The sequence below is a fragment of the Marmota monax genome, unplaced genomic scaffold (genome assembly GCF_021218885.2).
Source record: "Marmota monax isolate L192 unplaced genomic scaffold, Marmota_monax_Labrador192_F-V1.1 WCK01_AAM20220418_F8-fsc00008, whole genome shotgun sequence".
In the NCBI taxonomy this organism is placed as follows: domain Eukaryota; kingdom Metazoa; phylum Chordata; class Mammalia; order Rodentia; family Sciuridae; genus Marmota; species Marmota monax.
Window position 1 is genome coordinate 27478935 of NW_026694432.1, and position 18322 is coordinate 27497256.

Below are 18322 nucleotides of genomic sequence, written 5' to 3' on the forward strand. Positions count from 1 at the left end.
CCGTCCGCAAGCAGTGGAGCAGCTGCTGGCCCCCAGCACCAGGCCTCTCCACCGACGGGGCTCCCTGGAAAGCCTGGTTCTCCCGCCGCGTGGGGTGCACTCACCTGCAGGCTGAGGGCCCGGGAGGAGAAGGCGGGGATGCAGCAGGCCAGGATGGGGCACCAGAAGGGGGCTTTGCTCTTCCTGTCCTCGTCTGGACACAGCCAGCCCGGCTGGTTCTCTTCCCCTGCGGCACGAGGAAGGCGGTAGGTGAGCCAGTCAGAGTCGCCCGACCAGCAGGGAGCAGCTCTCAAGGCCAGGGGCCACTCAGGCCCACGGCACTGACCCTCACAGGGACCCAGACTGCCTGGCCAGGTGCCCCCACCACACTCCTGCCCGTCTGAGATGAAATCCAGCTCACTCCGTGGGCTTGGCCACGGGCCCTGGGCAGGGAGCTGAGAAGCTCAGGGCAGAGTCCCTGCCTGACCCCGTCACGGAGCACCCTTGGTCCTCTGTTCACCCATCCAACAGGGGTGAGGAAGACACCGTCACCTGCAGATGTGACAAGCATCCAGTAAAATAACAGAAGGGAAAGGGATTCAATTAAACACTAAGATGTCACAGGGCGCAGTGGTCACACCTGTAAGCCCAGTAGCTCGGGAGGCTGAGGCAAGAGGATGGCGAGTTCAAAGCGAGGCTCGATAACTCACAAGACCCTGACCAACTCAGCAAGACCCAGTCTCTAAGTAAAATATAAAAAGGGGCTGGGATGTGACTCAGTTGTCGAGTGCCCCTGGGTTCAATCCCTGGGACCAAAAACAAAAAGCACTAAGAAGCTAACAGAGTCCAGATCCAGGCGGCCTCGCATTCCCACTCTGGAGTGGGAGGTGGACAGAGTGGCTTTGACCGCAGTGCGCACTCACCTGACCAGGAGGAGGGCGAGGAAGAGCACTGTCCTGCTTCCCCAAGGCCACCCTGCCCGGGGACCCGTCAGGAGCACAGGTGCCCAAGCCCAGCCCAAGACGGGTGTGTAGGGACAAGTATACACAGGGCCGTTAAGCCAGGTCCCCACAGCAGGACCTTCTCAAGCAGCCTCCTCCAAGAAGTAGCCCCTGGCCACCCCAGCTGAGGTGTAAGAAACAGGGACCAAAGGACGAATGAGAGGCAGGCAGAGGGCCGACGGCCACGGCCCAGGCGCTCTGCCTGCGCAGTCCTTCCTTCTCCATGTGCCGAGTGAGGACGGCCACACAGGGCCACGCTGGGGGCTGCAGACCTGCTCCCTGGCTCAGCCCTTGAGTACAGCACTGCCACGAGACCAAGGTGGCATCTGAGGGTCGCCTAGGCCAGGGACGCTGGGGCGAGGGCGGGTATGGACACGCTCTGGGGAATCAGAGACACTGGCAAACGTCAGGTCTGATGCGGGGAGGCCCACGCCTGCACTCAGGCTGAGTCACCAAGGCTGACCCCCTGAGCTGGCCCAGACGCAGCCTCCCCCTCGGCCCTCCACCCCACTGGGCCCCGGAGACGATCACAGAAAACCTGCCCTCGCCACCAGGAAAGGTAGAGACAGAGCTGAGGTGTGGATGACCAAGACCATGGGGAATGGCCACACCGGCCATTGTGCAGTCACCATGAGACTGCACACAGTCAGGGTCACCCGTATCTCCTGTGGTCCTCGTGGTGGCCGCGGGGTTGGACATAGGGCTTTCCATCTGCATTTTATGCAGGGAGAAGTCAAGGGAGGGGCCCAGGCCTGGGCGCTGAGGAGCCGACTCACGAGGCACCCAGCACAGCACCCATGTGACTCAGCACAGCACCTGTGCACGGCGGGATCGGGCAGCCCTGTTCTCGGTGGCAGGCAGGCCGGTGGTGCCTGCCCTGCTGCCTCTGGGGCGAGCTCCCCAGTGGCCAATAAAGATAGGCAGGCTCTGTGACACTTGCGGTCCCCAGGGAGCCTACAGTCCAGTGGGGTCCAGATCAAGTGGAGTCCAGCCGAGCTCCAGGTGGCCTCCCGGGGCCAGCGAGCGAGCGCCTGTCCGCCCACCCCGACTCCCCGTCACCTGGGTGCATCTCCCTCCCTGCACACGCACAGCGCAATTTATTGTCATATATATTTTTCATGATCTGACCTTCTCCTTCCAGATGGTGCCGTCCGCGTCTACAATTGGGAACGTTAAAAGGAAATGGAGTCGTTGCTCCCCATCTGCCACAGCATTGTTCCCCCACAAAACCATCATGGCTGAGACCACATCAGAGCTGCGGGCTGACAACTGAAAGCCCGCTCAGGACAAGCGACATGCAGGACTGGCACTGAGGGCAAGGCCGTGATTTTCAAATGACGTTAAGTGGGGCTTATTTAGTGCCCAACTGTGCGGGCCAGCACCCACCGAACACCCTGGGGCAGACAGGGCAGCTGGGGATGGGAAGCTACCCCCAGCTCAGAACCGTCCCCTTGATTTGCTGGGAGAGCCCCCTTCCACCTCGCTGGGCAACACCGCGCTGGGTACTGAACCTCTCTGAGCCTGTGGCCTCACCTAGAAGATGAGAGGATCGTCCCCACATCTGGAGTCTCACGGTACTGGGAAGCTGGGCACATGGCCCGTGTAGCAGGCCCTGGGAACAGTGGCCATCATGCTCACTGCCCTCGCTGCCGTGGCGCCCGTCAGGACTACGAGGAGGCTGGTCCCTCTTTGGCCCTTCCTGCTTCTCCAGCCTCACCGGCCTCCCAAATCCGACTGAGCTCAGTCCCATTGCCTGCATCGACTGTCACGTGGCCCCGTGGACAGCCCAGGTGTCAGGCTGGGCAGAGCCTCAGTATGTGTCTGTCACCTATTGTCCCAGGAGGCCAGGCAATGGCCACGGCCTTCCAGAGCCAGGCTCCGTGACCAGTGCCCCTGGCCCTGCTCCTGGAGAACGGAGCCACCGCTCCCTGGTGGGGCCTGGGTGGCCTCCAGCACCAACCCCTGGGAGAGTCTCAAGGGCCACCGGAGATGAAGCTGCGAGCATGCTCAGCACGCTGCCCTGGCCACGATCAGTGGGTGGACTGGCCGGCCTCACTGAGGACACCGAGGCTGGACAGCTACACGGGACCAGCCTGCTCCCCGCCCATGTCCTCAACCTCATGGCGTCTCTGAGTGTGGGCACCCGTGGCCGGCCAGGCCCAGGTCCTCTCAGGAAGTGGGAGAGGCCCCAGGCCAGGACTGTGCAAGGGCCCAGAGGCGGCACCTGGAGAGCCAGAGGAAGGGGACTGAGGGAGCCCCCGCCTCACCTCGGCTGCACCCCCTCTGAAGCCTCCTCAGCTGCAGGCCAACTGGTCGGCAAAGGTGGGAGGGTGCCCTGGCCCAGCTGAATAGAGCCGGTGTGACCCTGGGCCACTCCCCCCACCGGGGAATGTGGACACTCCTCGTCCCAGGGGCTGACCTCACAGCTCCTTCGGCCAGCACTGGCTGTCCCCAAACCTTCCGTGCCCCTCTTGGGAGCCCTGGGCACCTGTCCCATTTTCTAAATTAAAGTCCCAGGCATCTGGGGTCAGTTTAGAGCTGGGAAGCAAATGCAGATGGTCACAGCCCCGTGGCACACGGCAGGGACAACCTCACTGACCTTCACACCTTGCTCCAGTCCGCCCAGAGGAGGGGCTCAGAGGGCCCTGCCTGTCCCCGGACCACAGGACCATGCTGGGTCTGTGCTGGGTCCCCAGGTCCCTGCAGGGCTTCCTGCCCATCCAAGGAGCAGAGTGGAAGCCCCCAGACCCTGGCTCTGCAGCGCACCCGTCCGATCCCGACCCCCTGAGGCCACAGAGGGAGGAAAGACAGAAACAATAAAACACAAGGAAGGATCCCCGCCTTGGGAGCACAGAGCCCCGTCCTCCACCACCAGGCGCTGCAGCTTAAAAATACAAAACCAAAGTGGCAAAATAAAAGGAACAAATTATTCAAGCCCCAGGGGGACCCAGGCATTCAAATCAGATTTCAAATGACTCTCCTTCTCCTAAAGCTTCCGCTGCAGTGAAGCTCTGCAGAGATAAGCCCGTGACTGCCCAGCCCAGCCCAGCCCAGGCCCCGCCAGCACACGGCCCCACCCAGCCCGCCCCCCCAGCCCTCGCCCCTCCACCAGCGCTGCCCCCCCAACCTGCGCCCCCCCAGCGCTCGGCTCCACCCAGCCCACGCCGGCCCCTCAGCAAAGAGAAGGGGATCCACAGGGAGGTTCATCTGCCTCCAGAGCAGGTGCACAAACGGGGCTTGGGCGTTTGCCCAGGGCACAGCTCGGGCACAGTAGGGAAGGAGCATGTGGCCCGAGGCCTGGCCGGAGTCCACCTTTGCCCTTCTGAGGCCAGAATCCCACAGCCTTCCACCAGGGACAGCAGTAGGGGCAACATCATCCTGATCCACAGGGACTGGCTGGGGAGAGGCCTCTCCCTGTCCCTCCTGGGTCACCAGCTCCACCCTCCCCTCCCCCACTCCAACGCCCTGTCTGCACAGAGGCCAGAGTGACCCCCCTGGACCTCAATATGGGGGCAATACTGCCCACTCTCCAAGCCACATGAACGGCTCCCAGCATGGGCCCAGCTTTTCTAGACAACCTGTACCCCAACCCAGCCACGCGGTTCCCTCCCTGTCCATCACCAGCACTGGCCACTCTGGCCTTCCTTTTTTCCCCATTTCAGGACACCTGAACTTGAGGTCCCTAGGCCTGGATCAATTCACCCAGATCTTTGCACAGCTCTGAATGTCACCCTGGCAGGCCGCTCAGTGGCCCCAAGGCCTCCCGCTATCCCTTCCCAGGGCAGGTCCCCTTGCTGATTTGCATCTCATCTAACGTCCACCTGGCCCTTCTAAGGTCAAGTTCCTGGGTTTCGTCACTGGTCTTTCCCCAGGCCCAAGATGACTGCAAGACTCCATAAACGGGGGTGCTGTGGACGGAGGAGAGCCACAGGCAAAGGGCCCGACTCCTTCCCACGGCGACTTAAGACCTACTGGAGCTGGGCGCCGGGGAAAAGCTAAGGCAGGAGGGTCTCAAGCCCAAGGCCAGGCTGGGCTGGGGGTGTGGCTCCGTGGTAGAGGGCCCTGGGTCCAATCCCAGCACCAAGAAAACCTACTGGAGATGTGCACTCTCAACTGTAAAGAGATCACCCCAAAAACCAAAGGGAAAAGGAAAGTGGGCCTGCCACTGGCTGGGTCAGCACGTGGGACTCCAGGAGGCAGGAGCAGTGGCGGCTCTGACGGGTGAGAGTGGGGCCTTTCACCAAAACTCAGAGCCCAGCAATCCCAAGTCATGAGCGGTGGCGCAGCCAGAACCCCACCACGGGAGAGCAGGACGGCCGGGAGGGACGGAGCCTGGCTCTGGGCTGGCCACCCAACTCCCAATCCCAGAGCTTCCGTGGGCTGTGCAACCTCACGCAAATCACTGCCCCTGCCTGGGCCTCAGGACCCTCAGTGGTGAACAGGGGTTCATGGAAGACCCACCCAAGGTCACTAAAAACTAAACTGAAAAACGTCAAAATGCTCAGAAAGCGCTGGCCACAGGAGAAGCCCTCAAAACACTCCCTATCCACCTGCATCAGCACCGCGGGGCGCAGAGGAGGAGAGCGCGCACAGAGGCCTCTGGTGGAGCCTTGGCAGAGTCTGACCTGCCTCGCGGGGGCGGTGAGGGTCAGCTATATTGAGATGTGACTGAGTGACCACACCCCCCTCTTCTAAAGTGGACATTCCCCTGGTTTCCAGCACATGGGGGGGGGGGCGCCACTCCTGATTTTAGGATGTTTTCATGTCCCCATCAGGAGAACCTTCAGTGGCCACTCCCTACCCCCACCTCCCTCAGGTCCCCGGCAACCACCAACGTACTTTGTGTCAATGTCAAGTCCACCCGTGCAATACAGGGACGCTGAGCTTAGAGAGGGCAAGTGACAAATCCGAGGTCACAGGGACTCAGGACTCCAGGTGCTCCTCTCCCGAGCCCCCTCCCTTCAGCTCACAAACCTCGCTGCCCGTGGCCCCTGGATGCCCCGTCCCTCTGCACCCCCCAGATAGGGTCCCCCAGGCTACTCACGGAGTCCGATCTTGGCCAAATGCAACCTGTTGACCCAGGAGATCTTACTCAGGGGGTTAGGGGTGATGAAGACCACCATGAAGCTGATGGGGCGGCCGGACCTGCAGCGAGAAGGACGAGGGTGGGAGCGTGAGCGCCCGCTATGAGGCCCAGCTCCCCGACCCTCGCTCTGGTCCATGCCACGTGTGCTGGAGACTGGGGGGGCCTGCTCAGAGCAGTGGCCAGCGAGGGCCTGGCAAAGCTCGGCCCTGGGGAAGGCCTCCCTCCACCCACTGAGACCCACGGAGGAGGTGCCTGGCCAGAGAGGCCAGCCTCGCTCCCCAGAAGGCCCCAGGCACCCTGGCCCTGTGCCTGGCAGAGCCAGCTCCACCTGGCCGGCTCTTCCCAGGCCTGTCAGATGGCCGTGAGCCTCTGGAGGGAGCCGGATCCCCGGGCTCTGCTCCCAGCACCTGCCCGGGCAGCTGCTCCATGTTTGCAAGTGAACACGTGCATGAATGGGCCGGCCAGAGGTCACTTCTGTCCACACACCACCCCTCACCTCTGACCAGCAGGTGCCCTTTAGAGACCTCTGGGGACAGTCCTCCACACGGGCCACCCCCCAGGAGGCAGACAGGGCAGTGTCACTAACCTCCTGGTGGGGAGTCGGGCACGGAGAGGGGAAGGGTGCGGCCAGGCCCCTCCGCAGGGACCTCAAGCTGGAGGAGAGCTCAAGGCTGCAGCCTCCAGGCTCAGGGGCAGGCCGGCCTCTGACCTCAGGGCTCGGCTCTCCTCTCCCTCCACCACTGTCCTTACGACAGACACTCTGTCCCCACCTTCCCTGGTCCCGAGGACAAAACCTGCACAGGGAGGCCCTGGCTGCACAGCCTGGGCTTCAGAGCCAGACGCCAGCGGAGCCAGCTCGGCCCCTCACCATGTGGCCTGGGTCTGCACGTGGCCCTCCAGGCCTCCCTTCCTCAGGGTGGAAGGTCAGTAAGACCCCCGCACACCACCTGGGATGGCCAGACAGGTAACTCCCGTCTCCACAGGGCTGAGCCGTGAGCTCTGTCACCAACCCTGACACGTCAGCAGGACCTACTGAGCACGGGACAGGACAGCATTGGGGAGGCTGGGCCTGGGGACAGGACTGGTGGAGCACGGCGTGACGTGGGTGAAAGGGACAGCCTGCAGCAGGACCAACCACAGCAAGTGTCCAGGCGCTCCTGGCACACACATGGCACCCGTCCGTCCAGTTGGAATGTTTTCATGAACACCTACTGCGTGCCAGGAGCTCCCCGGGCACGGCCCACATGGGAACACACCTGCTCCCACCACAGCAAGCTGACGGGCAGGACGGCCCCAGGTGCCCCCTCTCCAAATCCCCCACCTGCAGGTGGCCCAGCTGAGGTGGCAGCCCCCTCCCCCTCGTGGAGACGCCCCCTCACTTGTCGGGCTTCCCAGGAAGCAGGAGCCGCAGGCGGCACTTGTTGGCCGAGTGGATCTCCTCCTCCTTCACGCGCATCAGCCTCTGCAGGGCCAGGCACCAGTCCTGCGCCACCGTCATGTTCAGGTTCTAGGAGGGAGGCCAAGGTCACTGCACGGCCTGGGCCCCAGAGAGCCGCAGGAGATGCAGCAGGAGGCAGCAACTCCAGAAGCCCTGGGGCCCTGGCTCGGGACCCCCCGGCCTAATTTCAGAGCCCACCCCGCAGCCCCCCTCAGAGAGGGGACACCCTCCTGGCCACTTCCGCTCCAGCCTGGGGCAGAGACCCAGGAAAGGGCGGGGAGACCACCAGCACTGTGCAGAGAACCAGAGAGGCCTGAGGCCACTGCTGGGGGTCAGAGCCAGGGGTGCAGCCCAGCCCAGCCCAGCCCGCCCGGGCGCACACCTGGTAGGTGCCGTGCAGCGTGCTGATGAGCAGCGTGATCTGCTCCACCACCGCCAGGTCCTTCTGCAGGTCCTGCAGCTCCTGGAAGAGTCGCGGGGGGCCCAGGTACACCTTGTCTGGGCGGAGAAGAGGCCTGGCTCAGACTCCGGCGTGCGGAGGTGCCAACGAGAAGCCAAGAACCGGCTCACGTAAAACGGAGAGCCGCCATGCTGGGAAGGTGGCCCTGGGGACACGGAAGGAAGCGCCCACCGTGGGTTTGCCCCACAGCTCCCAGAGCAGGAGGCGCTGAGTCCAACACCAGGGAGCAGCACAGGCGTCTCGGGAGACGGGCAGCTGTGCCCGAGAGCAGAGGGCTCCCCGTGGGCAGGGAGTGGAGAGTGGCGGGGCAAAGCCACTGCGACTGAGGAACCCGCTGTGGGGTGCTGTGCCAGGTGCTGGGGAGAGCAGGTCCTGCTCTTACAGAGCCAGCACCAGGGTGGACAGGCCGTCGGGAGGACAACCAACGAACCACAGATGGTGGACAGAAAGAGAGATTCAGGTGACGGGCCGGTGGCAGGGTGAGGAGGTCTCTGGAGATGACACAGGGGGCGTGGGGGCCCAGGGGAGGGCAGGAGGGAGGAGGAGGTCCCCCAGAGCACGCTGGGACCTGGGCTGTTTTCACTCAGCCGCGTGCCGCAGCCTAAGGCTTGTGGTGTCCAGGGAGCAGAGGGGCCCGGGGTTCAGTCAAGCGATCCCCAAGCGAGCAGCTGCACACCCCACTTCCCCAGGAGGCCCGTGTTGGGGCTCCCGCAGACCTTGACACTGGGCTAAGCTAAAAGGTCACCAGGTCACAAGCAAAAAGCAGAACGGGCTTGGGATGTCAGGGACACACTGACCCCAAGCAAAGGGCAAGGAAGGCTATGCAGTGACCCATACAGGGGACTGGAGGGAAACGTGGCTCACCCCCAGGCACCTGGGACAGGCACAGGACCTCCCGGGAACCTGCAGGAGAGGCCACGTCCCCACAGGGAGCAGCTGGGCTTCACAACGCATCAGTCACACTGAACTAGCGCTGCTAACGGGGACTCTGCTGTTCTGTTTTTTCCAATTTGTGACCTCATCCTGGGCATTCAGTAGCTCAATGGCCACAGGCAGGAGTTGGTTACTTAAGCTTTGCGGTTGTTCACGTTTGAATAACAACAAAATATCATCCAAGGACAAGATTCTGCAGTGCTGGGGACTGAACCAGGGCCTTGGGTGTGCTGGGGCGGTGCCCTGCCACTGAGCCGCACCCCCGCACTTTGCATTTTATTTTGAGACAAGTCTTAAGTTGCCCAGGCTGGCCTTGAACTGCCCATCCTCCTGCCTGAGCCGCCCAAGCAGCTGGGATCACAGGTGTGCGACGCTGGGCCAGCTCAACCTCTCAGGGGGTCTGGCCAAGGGATGTGGAAGGGGCTCCCCCAGCAATAGCCCCAAATAGTGTGGAGGGAGAGGAGGGCAGGTCAGGCCACGGTGCCCGAGGGAGGCAGGCAGGCCACGGAGTCCTCAGGGCTCCTCCTGCCTCCCAGACCTGGAAGTGGGTTCCAGGTGCCCTCCAAGGGCGAGGGCAGGCAGAGCGGCCGGTCCCCAGAGCTCCCAGAACTGCGGCAGCCATTCTGAACTGCAGAGCTGAGGCCACCCCTGGCCTCCCCCTGGCCACCCTGGCCACCCAGTGGGCAGAGGTGTGGGAGGGGAGCGGGAGCCCAGTGCCCGTGCCCGTGGCTGGTGTCCTGGGCACAGGTCCCTTTCTGCTAGCCCTGCACTTTGGCTTCCCTGCCCCAGGCTCTGGGCAAGGGCCACAGTCGCTAGTCCCGAGGGGACCTGGGAGCCCAGTCAGGGCCAGGCCAGCCTGGAGTCACCAGAAAGGCTGCTCTGAGGATGTGGAAGGATGAACGGACGCAGGAGAGGCCTGGGGAGGCTCAGGTGTGCGGGCTGTGGAGGAGGGGCACGGCCACCGGGAGCCAGGCAGGGTCAGCAAGGTCAGCAGGGGCCAGGGAAGGTGAGTGCCCCCAGGACAGGCTCAGGGCCTCGCCCCAAGAGCACCAGGAGGCCACTGGGTGGGGGTGACACACACTGAAAAGCCAGCTCCAGCGACAGGTGGAGAGGGACAGGGAGGGACAGCGGTGGCGGAAGGAGAGCAGCAGTGCCCACTGCAGGGGCCCAGGGGCCCAGGGTGGCCAATGTGGGGGCCGCGAGCAGACAGAGAGCTGCAGGCACGGGAGCCCTGAGCTCGAGACCCCGCGCCGTGGGGTCTGAGGAGGAGCGTCCAGACGGAGTCGCAGACCCTGCGGAGCCAGCAGCACTGGGCCAGCAGGGGACGGGGGTCTCCTGGCCCTCACACTATAGGGACTTAGGCTGAGTCCCAGAGGACCTCCCGCCCAAGTCTCCACCCCGGGCAGGAGGTGGACGTCACAGCTGCACTGTGCAATCAGGACAGCTGGGGGCTGGGTGGGGAGCGTGCACGTGCTGGCCGGCCTGGGACAGGGCAGGGGTGGCGGGAGCCCCTGAGACATGGGGGCTGAGAGCCAGCGGAGCCTCTGGCCCAGCACCCATCACCTGGGTCCCCAGCCCGGCAGTGGCCGCGGGTACTCACTCTGTGCCTGCCCCGAGGCGGAGGCCTTCTTAGCACCGGCGTGCTGGATGAGCACGTTGTCCTTGTCATAGGCGCCACCGTCCTGCCCCACCTCCACCACCTGCACCTGGGGCAGCGCCGTGTTCCACTTCACCACGTACTTGGGCCCCAGGGGCACCAGGCTGCTGATCTCCAGCTGGCCCCTGCGGGGACAGGGAGGACACGCCCTGCAGAGCCCGCCACCGCCCACCAGAGGCCACAGAGCCCGCTCCTCAGCACAGCAGCAGCCGGGCCTCACGCGCCCAAGCACGAACCTCAGGCAAGACCAAGCCGGGCAGAGCAGGGAGCCCTCGCCAGGCATCAGCGCCAGGGGACCCAGGCCCCAGCCCCAGACACAGAGCCACATGCCCCCAGCCCCAGACCACCTACCTGCTGCTGGCGGGCCTGAGGGAGAGACAAGGGGAGGAGCTGGTTACTGGGACTGAGAAGGTCCTGTGGGGCCATGAGGCTGGGGGCAGCCACTGGGCTGGCATTGGGAGTGGGAGGAGGGACAGGTCCTGGGGGGTCAGGGCACCAGAGGCCAGGTGTGGACAGAGGGGACCTAATGGAGGCCAGGCCTGCTGTCACCTCTTTCATAGGGGCCCTGCCTTGTAGCAGGGTACCATCCCAGACGAGGACACCAAAGCTCAGCTGGCTTAAGTGACAGCTCAAATCACAACACCTGATTCCCCAGCACTGGGCCACCAGCACCCACTGTGCACCCCTCCCTGGGGCCTGAGCAGGAGGGAAGGGGGACATGTATCACCCTGGGAGCAGCACGGCGCCTAGACACGGGGACTTCAGACTCCCAGCACGTGGACAAGGGACAGGACCCCAGATCCTCCACCACAGGGGATCCAGTCCCACTTCACAGCTGACTGCGTGCGGAGTCTAAGTCAGGCCCTAGGCGCCTGTCCCACCTCCCCGGCCGGCCCTGCAGGGTTCTAATCACTGCAGCTGAAGCGGCGCCGCCCCCGCCCCCAAGCTTGGTCATCACTGCTGTGTTGCTGCCGAGATGAATTAGAGGGCTCAGGTCCTGAGGGCAGAGGTCACTGCTGGAGTTCCCAGGGACCATCTGGGGAAGGGCCATGGCCCTTGACACGTGCAGGGCCAAGCAGGGGACACGTGTGAGTGACCCAGGCCAGGTGGGGACACGAAGGAACCCAGAGTGTGAGCCCCAGCTCCAGGCCTGTGTCACGGGTCTGGGTCTGAGGGAAGCCAAAGGCTGCACCACCAGTGACCCTGAAGTCCCCGTTGCCGAAGTCCCCATGAATGGAACGCACGGCTCCCAGAGGCCCGATGCAGAGCAGGGCCGCCTGCAGAACCTGGTCTGCGGGTCTAAGGAGCCCCCTCAGCCCTGCTGGCTCTAGTCCTTCAGGCTGAACCCACCGTGGCCCGGGGAGACACTGCACCTCTGGCCCAGAGCGGGGGAACCAGCCTCCCGCAGACTGAAGCCACTGGCTGCAGGGGGAGGGTAAAGGCCTGTGCTGAGAAGTCTGGTAGAGGAAACCTGACTTGAGTTAAAGCAACAGGGATTCAGGTTAGACCCAAGGAAGAATCTCTTGAACTTCAAAGCTGTCACGACCCAGGAGGCTTCGGTTACGGAGCATGGACTCCTAGAACAGGCCGCTCTGAGCAATGGACAGCTGTGCCCAAGGCTGGGGCTTCTCCCGGGCCTCTCCACGTCCTTCTCAGCACTAGGAACCCAGGCTGAGAGGAGGGTGGAGGACCAGAGACCTAAACGGCGCTCACGTGGGACCCCACCACAGACAGGCCTGCCAAGACACCAGTAGGATGGGACGAGGTCCCCACAGAGGGCAGCTGCCCAGGGCCACTCGCCCAGGCCCAGGTCACTTACTTGAAGTTGATGTTGGCACAGACCAGCATGTCGTTGAGCAGGAAGACCCTGCGCTCCTTGGACTTAATCAGCTGCCCGCGGTCACCGTACACAGTCTCCGTCAGCGTCTCACACAGGAGCAGCTGCCGCTGGCCAGAGGTCAACAGCTGGGAGGGGGCAGGGGGAGTCGACGTCAGCATCCTGGTCCAGGGGCCACATGGACATCACCCTGCCAGACACAGAACTCCCCCACACAGAAAGGGAGCCCGAGACTGGGAGAGGAAGGAGACGGAGCCTCCCCTCCACCTCTGGACAGGAAGGCAGGGGACAGACCCTGAGCTGTGTGCCCAGGGAAGGCCAGGGAGCCTGGGGCCCTTTGCAGGAGCTGGATCCAGCAGCCAGACGCCCCTTCTCAGATGAGCCAGCACTGCCAGGTCCCTGCAGCAATCCTGTGACCACCTTCCCCAAAGACACGAGCCCCACAGCCACACAGGCAGGCTCGGAGCCCCAACGGTGCAGCCCTCAGCAGTGGGCACCTCAGGGTCCCCAGTAGGACCAGCTGCGCAGATCCAAGGGTAGGCACAGGTGACGGTGCCGGCTACACGACCCTCAGAGCCTGGAGCCACAGAACACAGGCCTTGGTTCAGATTGGGCGTTTCAAGACAGAGACGCACCCACAAGAGCAGGGAGGCCCTGCTGGGCACAGGAGGCACACCCGCAGGGGCACCGAGTGGGGCACACCATGGATGCCCCATGGAGCCAACCCAGTGTGGCTGCTGGCCACGGTCTTCACCGTGGAGGCGCAGGGCCTCCGCAGGGACACAAGGCCTGCAAGATGGCCTTGTGGGGTAGGGACAGACCCACCCTCAGTGACGTCCTCCGCCCAGCAGGTCTAGGACTCTCGGGTCCAAAGCCTCTGAGCTAGCATCTGCCAATCCCAAAGACACCAGGATCCTGCTGGCACCAGGACCACCAGCTGTCTCCACCCTCCGGGCACCGGGCACTGGGCACCACAGTGGCACGTGCTATTCCACGCCTCTGCTGGCTCAGCCCCACATCCCAGGTGAGGAACAAATTCCAGGGTAAGGTGACATGCCCAGGGCCACTGCCAGCTAGCGGATGGCACAGGACACAGCCAGAACCCTCGTGTGCTGTGCAGCCGGCTCGCTGCCTGACGGAGCCATGGGAGGCCCTGCTGCCCCGACTCACAGAGGGACTCGGGTCCCACGGGGTCCATTGCCCAGCTAAGGCCGGGCTCCTGCCAAATGCCAGCTCACGGGGACACTCCGCAGACCGAGGGACAGCAGGGCACCCAGGAGAACCGCCAGCGTGCCAGGACCCACACGGGGAAGAGGAAAGTCCTGGGGCTCTGGCCATGGCACCCCCACCCTGAGCAGATGAAAGAGAACCCCCGGGGGCTCCTGAGTCGGCCGTTTTGAAACAGCCATAAAGTTCCGTTCTGGCGACACTCAGTTTCGCTTCTGCTTCTCCTGGGTGACAGCGGGAGGGTGATCACTGACCATGTCTCCTGACTGGCCAGGACTGACCGGGGAGGTCAGGAAAGCGCACTGTGAAGCCACCACCACCCTCTTCACAAGAGCATCCGCCTGTCCAGCTCACCCCCACTTGATAGAGGGGGACCTGAGGCCCAGGGGGACCTTGCCCAACATCCAGTGGGCTCCCTGACCTCTAGCCAGTGACCACCACAGGCCACTGCCCAGGTCTCCATGGGGCGCAGAGGAAGAGAACAGAAGGGCTCTCACCAGGGAAATGCCAAGGGGTTGGCCTCCACGTGGCCTCAGCCCCAGCGGCTGCACAGACGGGAGCCAGGCGGAGAGGGCCGCTAGGCCACAGGGCAGGGAGGGACAGAGGCCCTGAGTGCCAAGACCAGCCTGAGTGGCCAAGGCGGGCGGAAGCCTCTACTCCAGAGAAGCCCAAACAGCCCACCTGCGTGGGACAGTCGGTGGGGACCACCCATCCCTCACGCTGCCCTGATCCCAGTGGGCACGTCCCCCAGGGGAGGCCCAGCCCCACCTGACTTCTCTGTGGCTCTCGCCCTCCAGCCAGCAGATACACTATGGGGAGAGGCGGGCACACTGCCGAGGGCGCAGAGCCACACAGGACGGCAGGCCGGGCGCCAGCTCTTCCAGAAGAGCCGCAGGTCTGAGTCTTTGGCACATCTTTGGGTTTTTAAATGTTGCCAACTTCCATTTTCTTAAAAATACTGTGTGGGGGAAGGGCGCAGGGGCACCTGCTGTGTCCCCAGTGGCTCCGGAGGCCTGAGGCAGGAGGACACAGGCTCTAGCCCAGCCTCAGCAACTTAAGACAGGCCCGTCTCAAAATAAGAACTGCAAGGCGGCAGGAGGCTCAGCGGCAGAGGCGAGCCTAGCGCCCTGTAGCCCTGGGTTCAGCCCTGAGGCCGGAGCGTCCTGCAGCGCAGGACACCTGAAGCTCAGAGCTGCTAGGACCCTGCAGGTGACCTAGTCCCAGCCTCTTCCAAGATGGCGATCCAAGCTGGGGAGCGGTGCGCGTGGGAAAGACTGCTGCCCCCTTGCCGTCCTGCTGCACCTGCCACGGAGAGCTCCCTCCAGGCACTGCCAGCGCCAGCCTGAGCTCCACCTTCACCCCCAGGGGCCCAGAGGGGCTTTCCCCCCAAAGATTTGGCCCCACACGATGCCCCGCCCCAAAGAACAGCCCTCGAGCACCCGTGGGGCAGGTCGCCTCGCCCTGAACCTCCAGCCCACCTCCTCCCTCCACGGCCAGAGACGGTGTGGCCAGGGACCCCCAGGCCCAGGCGGAGCGGTGGGCAGAGGGCCTCCTGTTTATAGCAGGCGACTCTGAGACGCGACCTTGTGTCCTAAAAACACAGGTCTCCACAGATACACCTGTAAGCTTTTCAAAGTTTTTTTACTAAAATGTTCCAAAGTGCCAACCCCAATGCATGGCATGGATTTGCATCCTTCTTAAGGGCTCTAGCAATGAGGATTTGTCCCCCAGTGGCCCTGAGCATCAGGTGCAACTGAACTCTCCTCATTTCAGAGGCAGCAAGTAGGTTCAGACAGGTTGGGAGATTCCCCTGAAGCCACACAGCAAGAAGCATAAGGGGTAAAATCTGGATTTAAACCCAGATTCCAGGGCTGGGGATATGGCTCAAGTGGTAGCGCGCTCGCCTGGCATGCATGCGGCCCGGGTTCGATCCTCAGCACCACATACAAACAAAGATGTTGTGTCCACCAGAAACTATAAAATAAATATTAAAAAATTCTCTCTCTCCCTCCCTCCCTCCCCCCCCTCTTTAAAATAAATAAATAAACCCAGATTCCAAACAGTGGCAACTTTGTAACCCCAGCTACTTGGAAGGCTGAGGCAGGAGGATTGTAAGCTGGAGGCCAGTGTGTCTGAAAACAGCAACTTAGCCAAACTGCACTTCAAAAAAAAGGGCTGGGGATGTGGCTCAACAGCAGAGCCCTTGCTGAGCATGCGCAGGGCTTGGGTCAGTCCACAGAGCTAGGGGAGAGTCCACAGTGCCAGGGGAGAGTCCACAGAGCCAGGGGAAAGTTTTTTTAATTAAAAAAAATTTTTCAAACCCAGACTCCCAAGCCCCCGTCTCATGACAGCACTAGGTCAGCACGGCGGCGTCTTCCCCAAGAGGACACCAGCGAACAGGCTCCTCTGGCCCTAAACCAACTCCAACAGGACCCTGGGGTCCACTGGGACCTACGCCTCGAGCGCAGGTCTGGGGGCTGGAAAGCGAGACTCCCCTCCCTCAGGGACTGGGCAGGGCGGCGGCTCGGCCAGGAGGAAGCCCCAGGGCCCTGCACACACCTTGCTGAGGCTGCTGCGGTCGCTGACGCTCTTGGTCAGCTGCTGGATTTCGGCCACTTGGTCAGCCAGCCGCTTCTGTTCGTTCAGCTTCTCGGCCAGCGTCTCCAGCTCCGTGAGGGCCAGCTGCAGCGAGAGCCTGTCGGGGTGGCCCCTGGGGGTGTTCTTCAGCATGTCCTACGAGGGCCGGGAGAGCTCGGCTGAGGACGCCCCCAGCAGCCCTGCCCCCCGGGGTCAGCCGCGCCCTAGGCCGCCTGCGCAGACCAGGTCTGAAAGAAGCCCAGCTTGCAGCCGGGACAGACGGTACTGGACATGGAAATAGCCACTGAATGAAAAGAATAAAATAAGCGTGTGGAGCTCTCTGGGTACGCGCCCAGAAGAACTGAGGGCAGGGTCCCGAAGGGACACGCGTCCACGGCAGCCTCGTTCACAGGAGTCGGGATCAGGAGGACGAGTGTCCACCCAGCGGGTACACTGAGGAGCCAAATGCGGTCCACGTTCAGAAAAGAACACCCTGACCCGGGCCACAGCAGGGGCGCACCCTGAGGACGGGCGCACCCTGAGGACGGGGGCGCTGAGCGAACAAAGCCAGCCACGAAAATGATCCCCCTCAGGAGCTGCCGTCAGTGGGTGGGGGGGCTGGGAATGATGGTGACAGGCTGGGAAAGGAAGAAGAGCAAGTTCTGGAGATGGCGGTGGCGGTGGCTGCAGGACAGTGTGAAGGCCCTTAGTGCCACTGAGCCACAGGCTTCACGTGGCTGAGATGGGGCAGTGCGTGAATGCGTGGTCAGCACTGGCCAGCTGCGGGGGGAGGCTGAGCCCCTCCCACAGCCCCACAGCTCTGCGGAGGGAGAAGGAAACGCCGCTGCGCCCTCAGCCTGCGCATCCCGGCAGCGGGGACAGCCCCCTGCTCTCAGACTCTGGGCCCCTGCCGAAGCCCCCGCCTGGCCAGGCCCAGGGCACTGTGCACAGAGGGAGCGTCCTTCCTGCCCTGGGCAGATGCCAGGTCTGCTGCAGGAGCAGAGGTGAGGCCGGGGGTCAGGGACAAGAGCCCAGCCGGCCCCCCACCCCGTGAAGCTCCCCCGGCCCACGGCCACTCCCTGAGGGTCTGGTGACCAGAGCCCCGGAGGTACCTGAAGCAGGAGGATGAACTGCGGGAACCTCTGGATGGGCTTCACCATCAGCCCGTAGAGGGTGACGCGGTCCGGGCTGCATGCCTGCCGCCGCTGTAGGGGACAAGGCGTGTCCTTTGATGACCTTCTACAGGGAGATGCAGCGCCGTGGCGCCCACACATGGCCCCCAGGCCTGGCTGCTCTTCCCAGACCCCACACCCCACTCAGTCCCAAGGCCTGGTCCACAGCCAGGGACCTCCCACCCCTTGTCCCTGCCAGCCCCACTCAGGGGACTAGAGGACTCCATGGGTCTCTGAACTAAGGACAACACTGGGATCTCCGACTTTGGACTCGTGAGTCCGACTTCAGCAAGGAGTCAGACAACCCTTCCCTCCACTTAAACCCAAAGCAGAGCCGGACCAGGTGAAGGTGGCCACAGACTTACGTTATGCTCCCAGTCCACGGCTCCATCCACCGGTCACCTGGTCCTAGCGTCAACTCTGGCGACCCACCACTCCCCCACGGTCCTCTGCCCCCACTGACCCCAGCTCAAAACTCTCCAGGGCTCCCACTGCCTGAAACACCCATCCTAGTCCCTGGACCTGCAAATCCAGAAGAACCCAAACCAGACTCAGCTGGACCCCGGCCTCTCCTCGGACTCCCTGCCAGGAGCCCAGGCTCCCGGAAGCCAGAGACATTTCCCTTCCAGCCTCCTGCCTCTGACCTTTGCCCCACGACCCCCACACCTGGAACACCCTGTCCCACCCGCCCCTGCCAGGACCTGTGGAAAGCCTGGCCCCCCTGGCTCTGCTGGATGGGGGCTCCGGCAGGCTGGGCCAACTCGGCCAACTGTACTCCCAGGGGCGGCCAGGGAGCGCGGCCAGGGCCACGCAGGACCCTGAGGTTCCCAGCCCTCCCACCTCTACTCTCCGGTGTGAAGCCCCACAGTGGAGACCGTCCTTTTCTTCTGCAAAGGGGCAGCAGCATGACTCTGCACCTCCAGGCCAGGCCAGCAGGACTGGCCACAGGGAGGTC

General features: G+C 63.5%; 1 protein-coding gene across 10 annotated transcripts in view; it reads right to left on the minus strand.

The window, feature by feature from the left end:
• Arhgef10l (Rho guanine nucleotide exchange factor 10 like) overlaps positions 1-18322 on the minus strand; it is a 131137-nt gene that overhangs the window by 32119 nt on the left and 80696 nt on the right. For all 10 annotated transcript variants that reach the window (XM_058571119.1, XM_058571120.1, XM_058571121.1 and 7 more), the window contains 8 exons: positions 17308-17400; positions 16178-16351; positions 12374-12519; positions 10498-10679; positions 7887-8002; positions 7446-7573; positions 6025-6125; positions 105-226 (listed from right to left, as the gene is read on the minus strand). In XM_058571119.1, the coding sequence (XP_058427102.1) occupies positions 105-226; positions 6025-6125; positions 7446-7573; positions 7887-8002; positions 10498-10679; positions 12374-12519; positions 16178-16351; positions 17308-17400 (1062 nt within the window). The remainder of the gene's footprint in view (positions 1-104; positions 227-6024; positions 6126-7445; positions 7574-7886; positions 8003-10497; positions 10680-12373; positions 12520-16177; positions 16352-17307; positions 17401-18322) is intronic.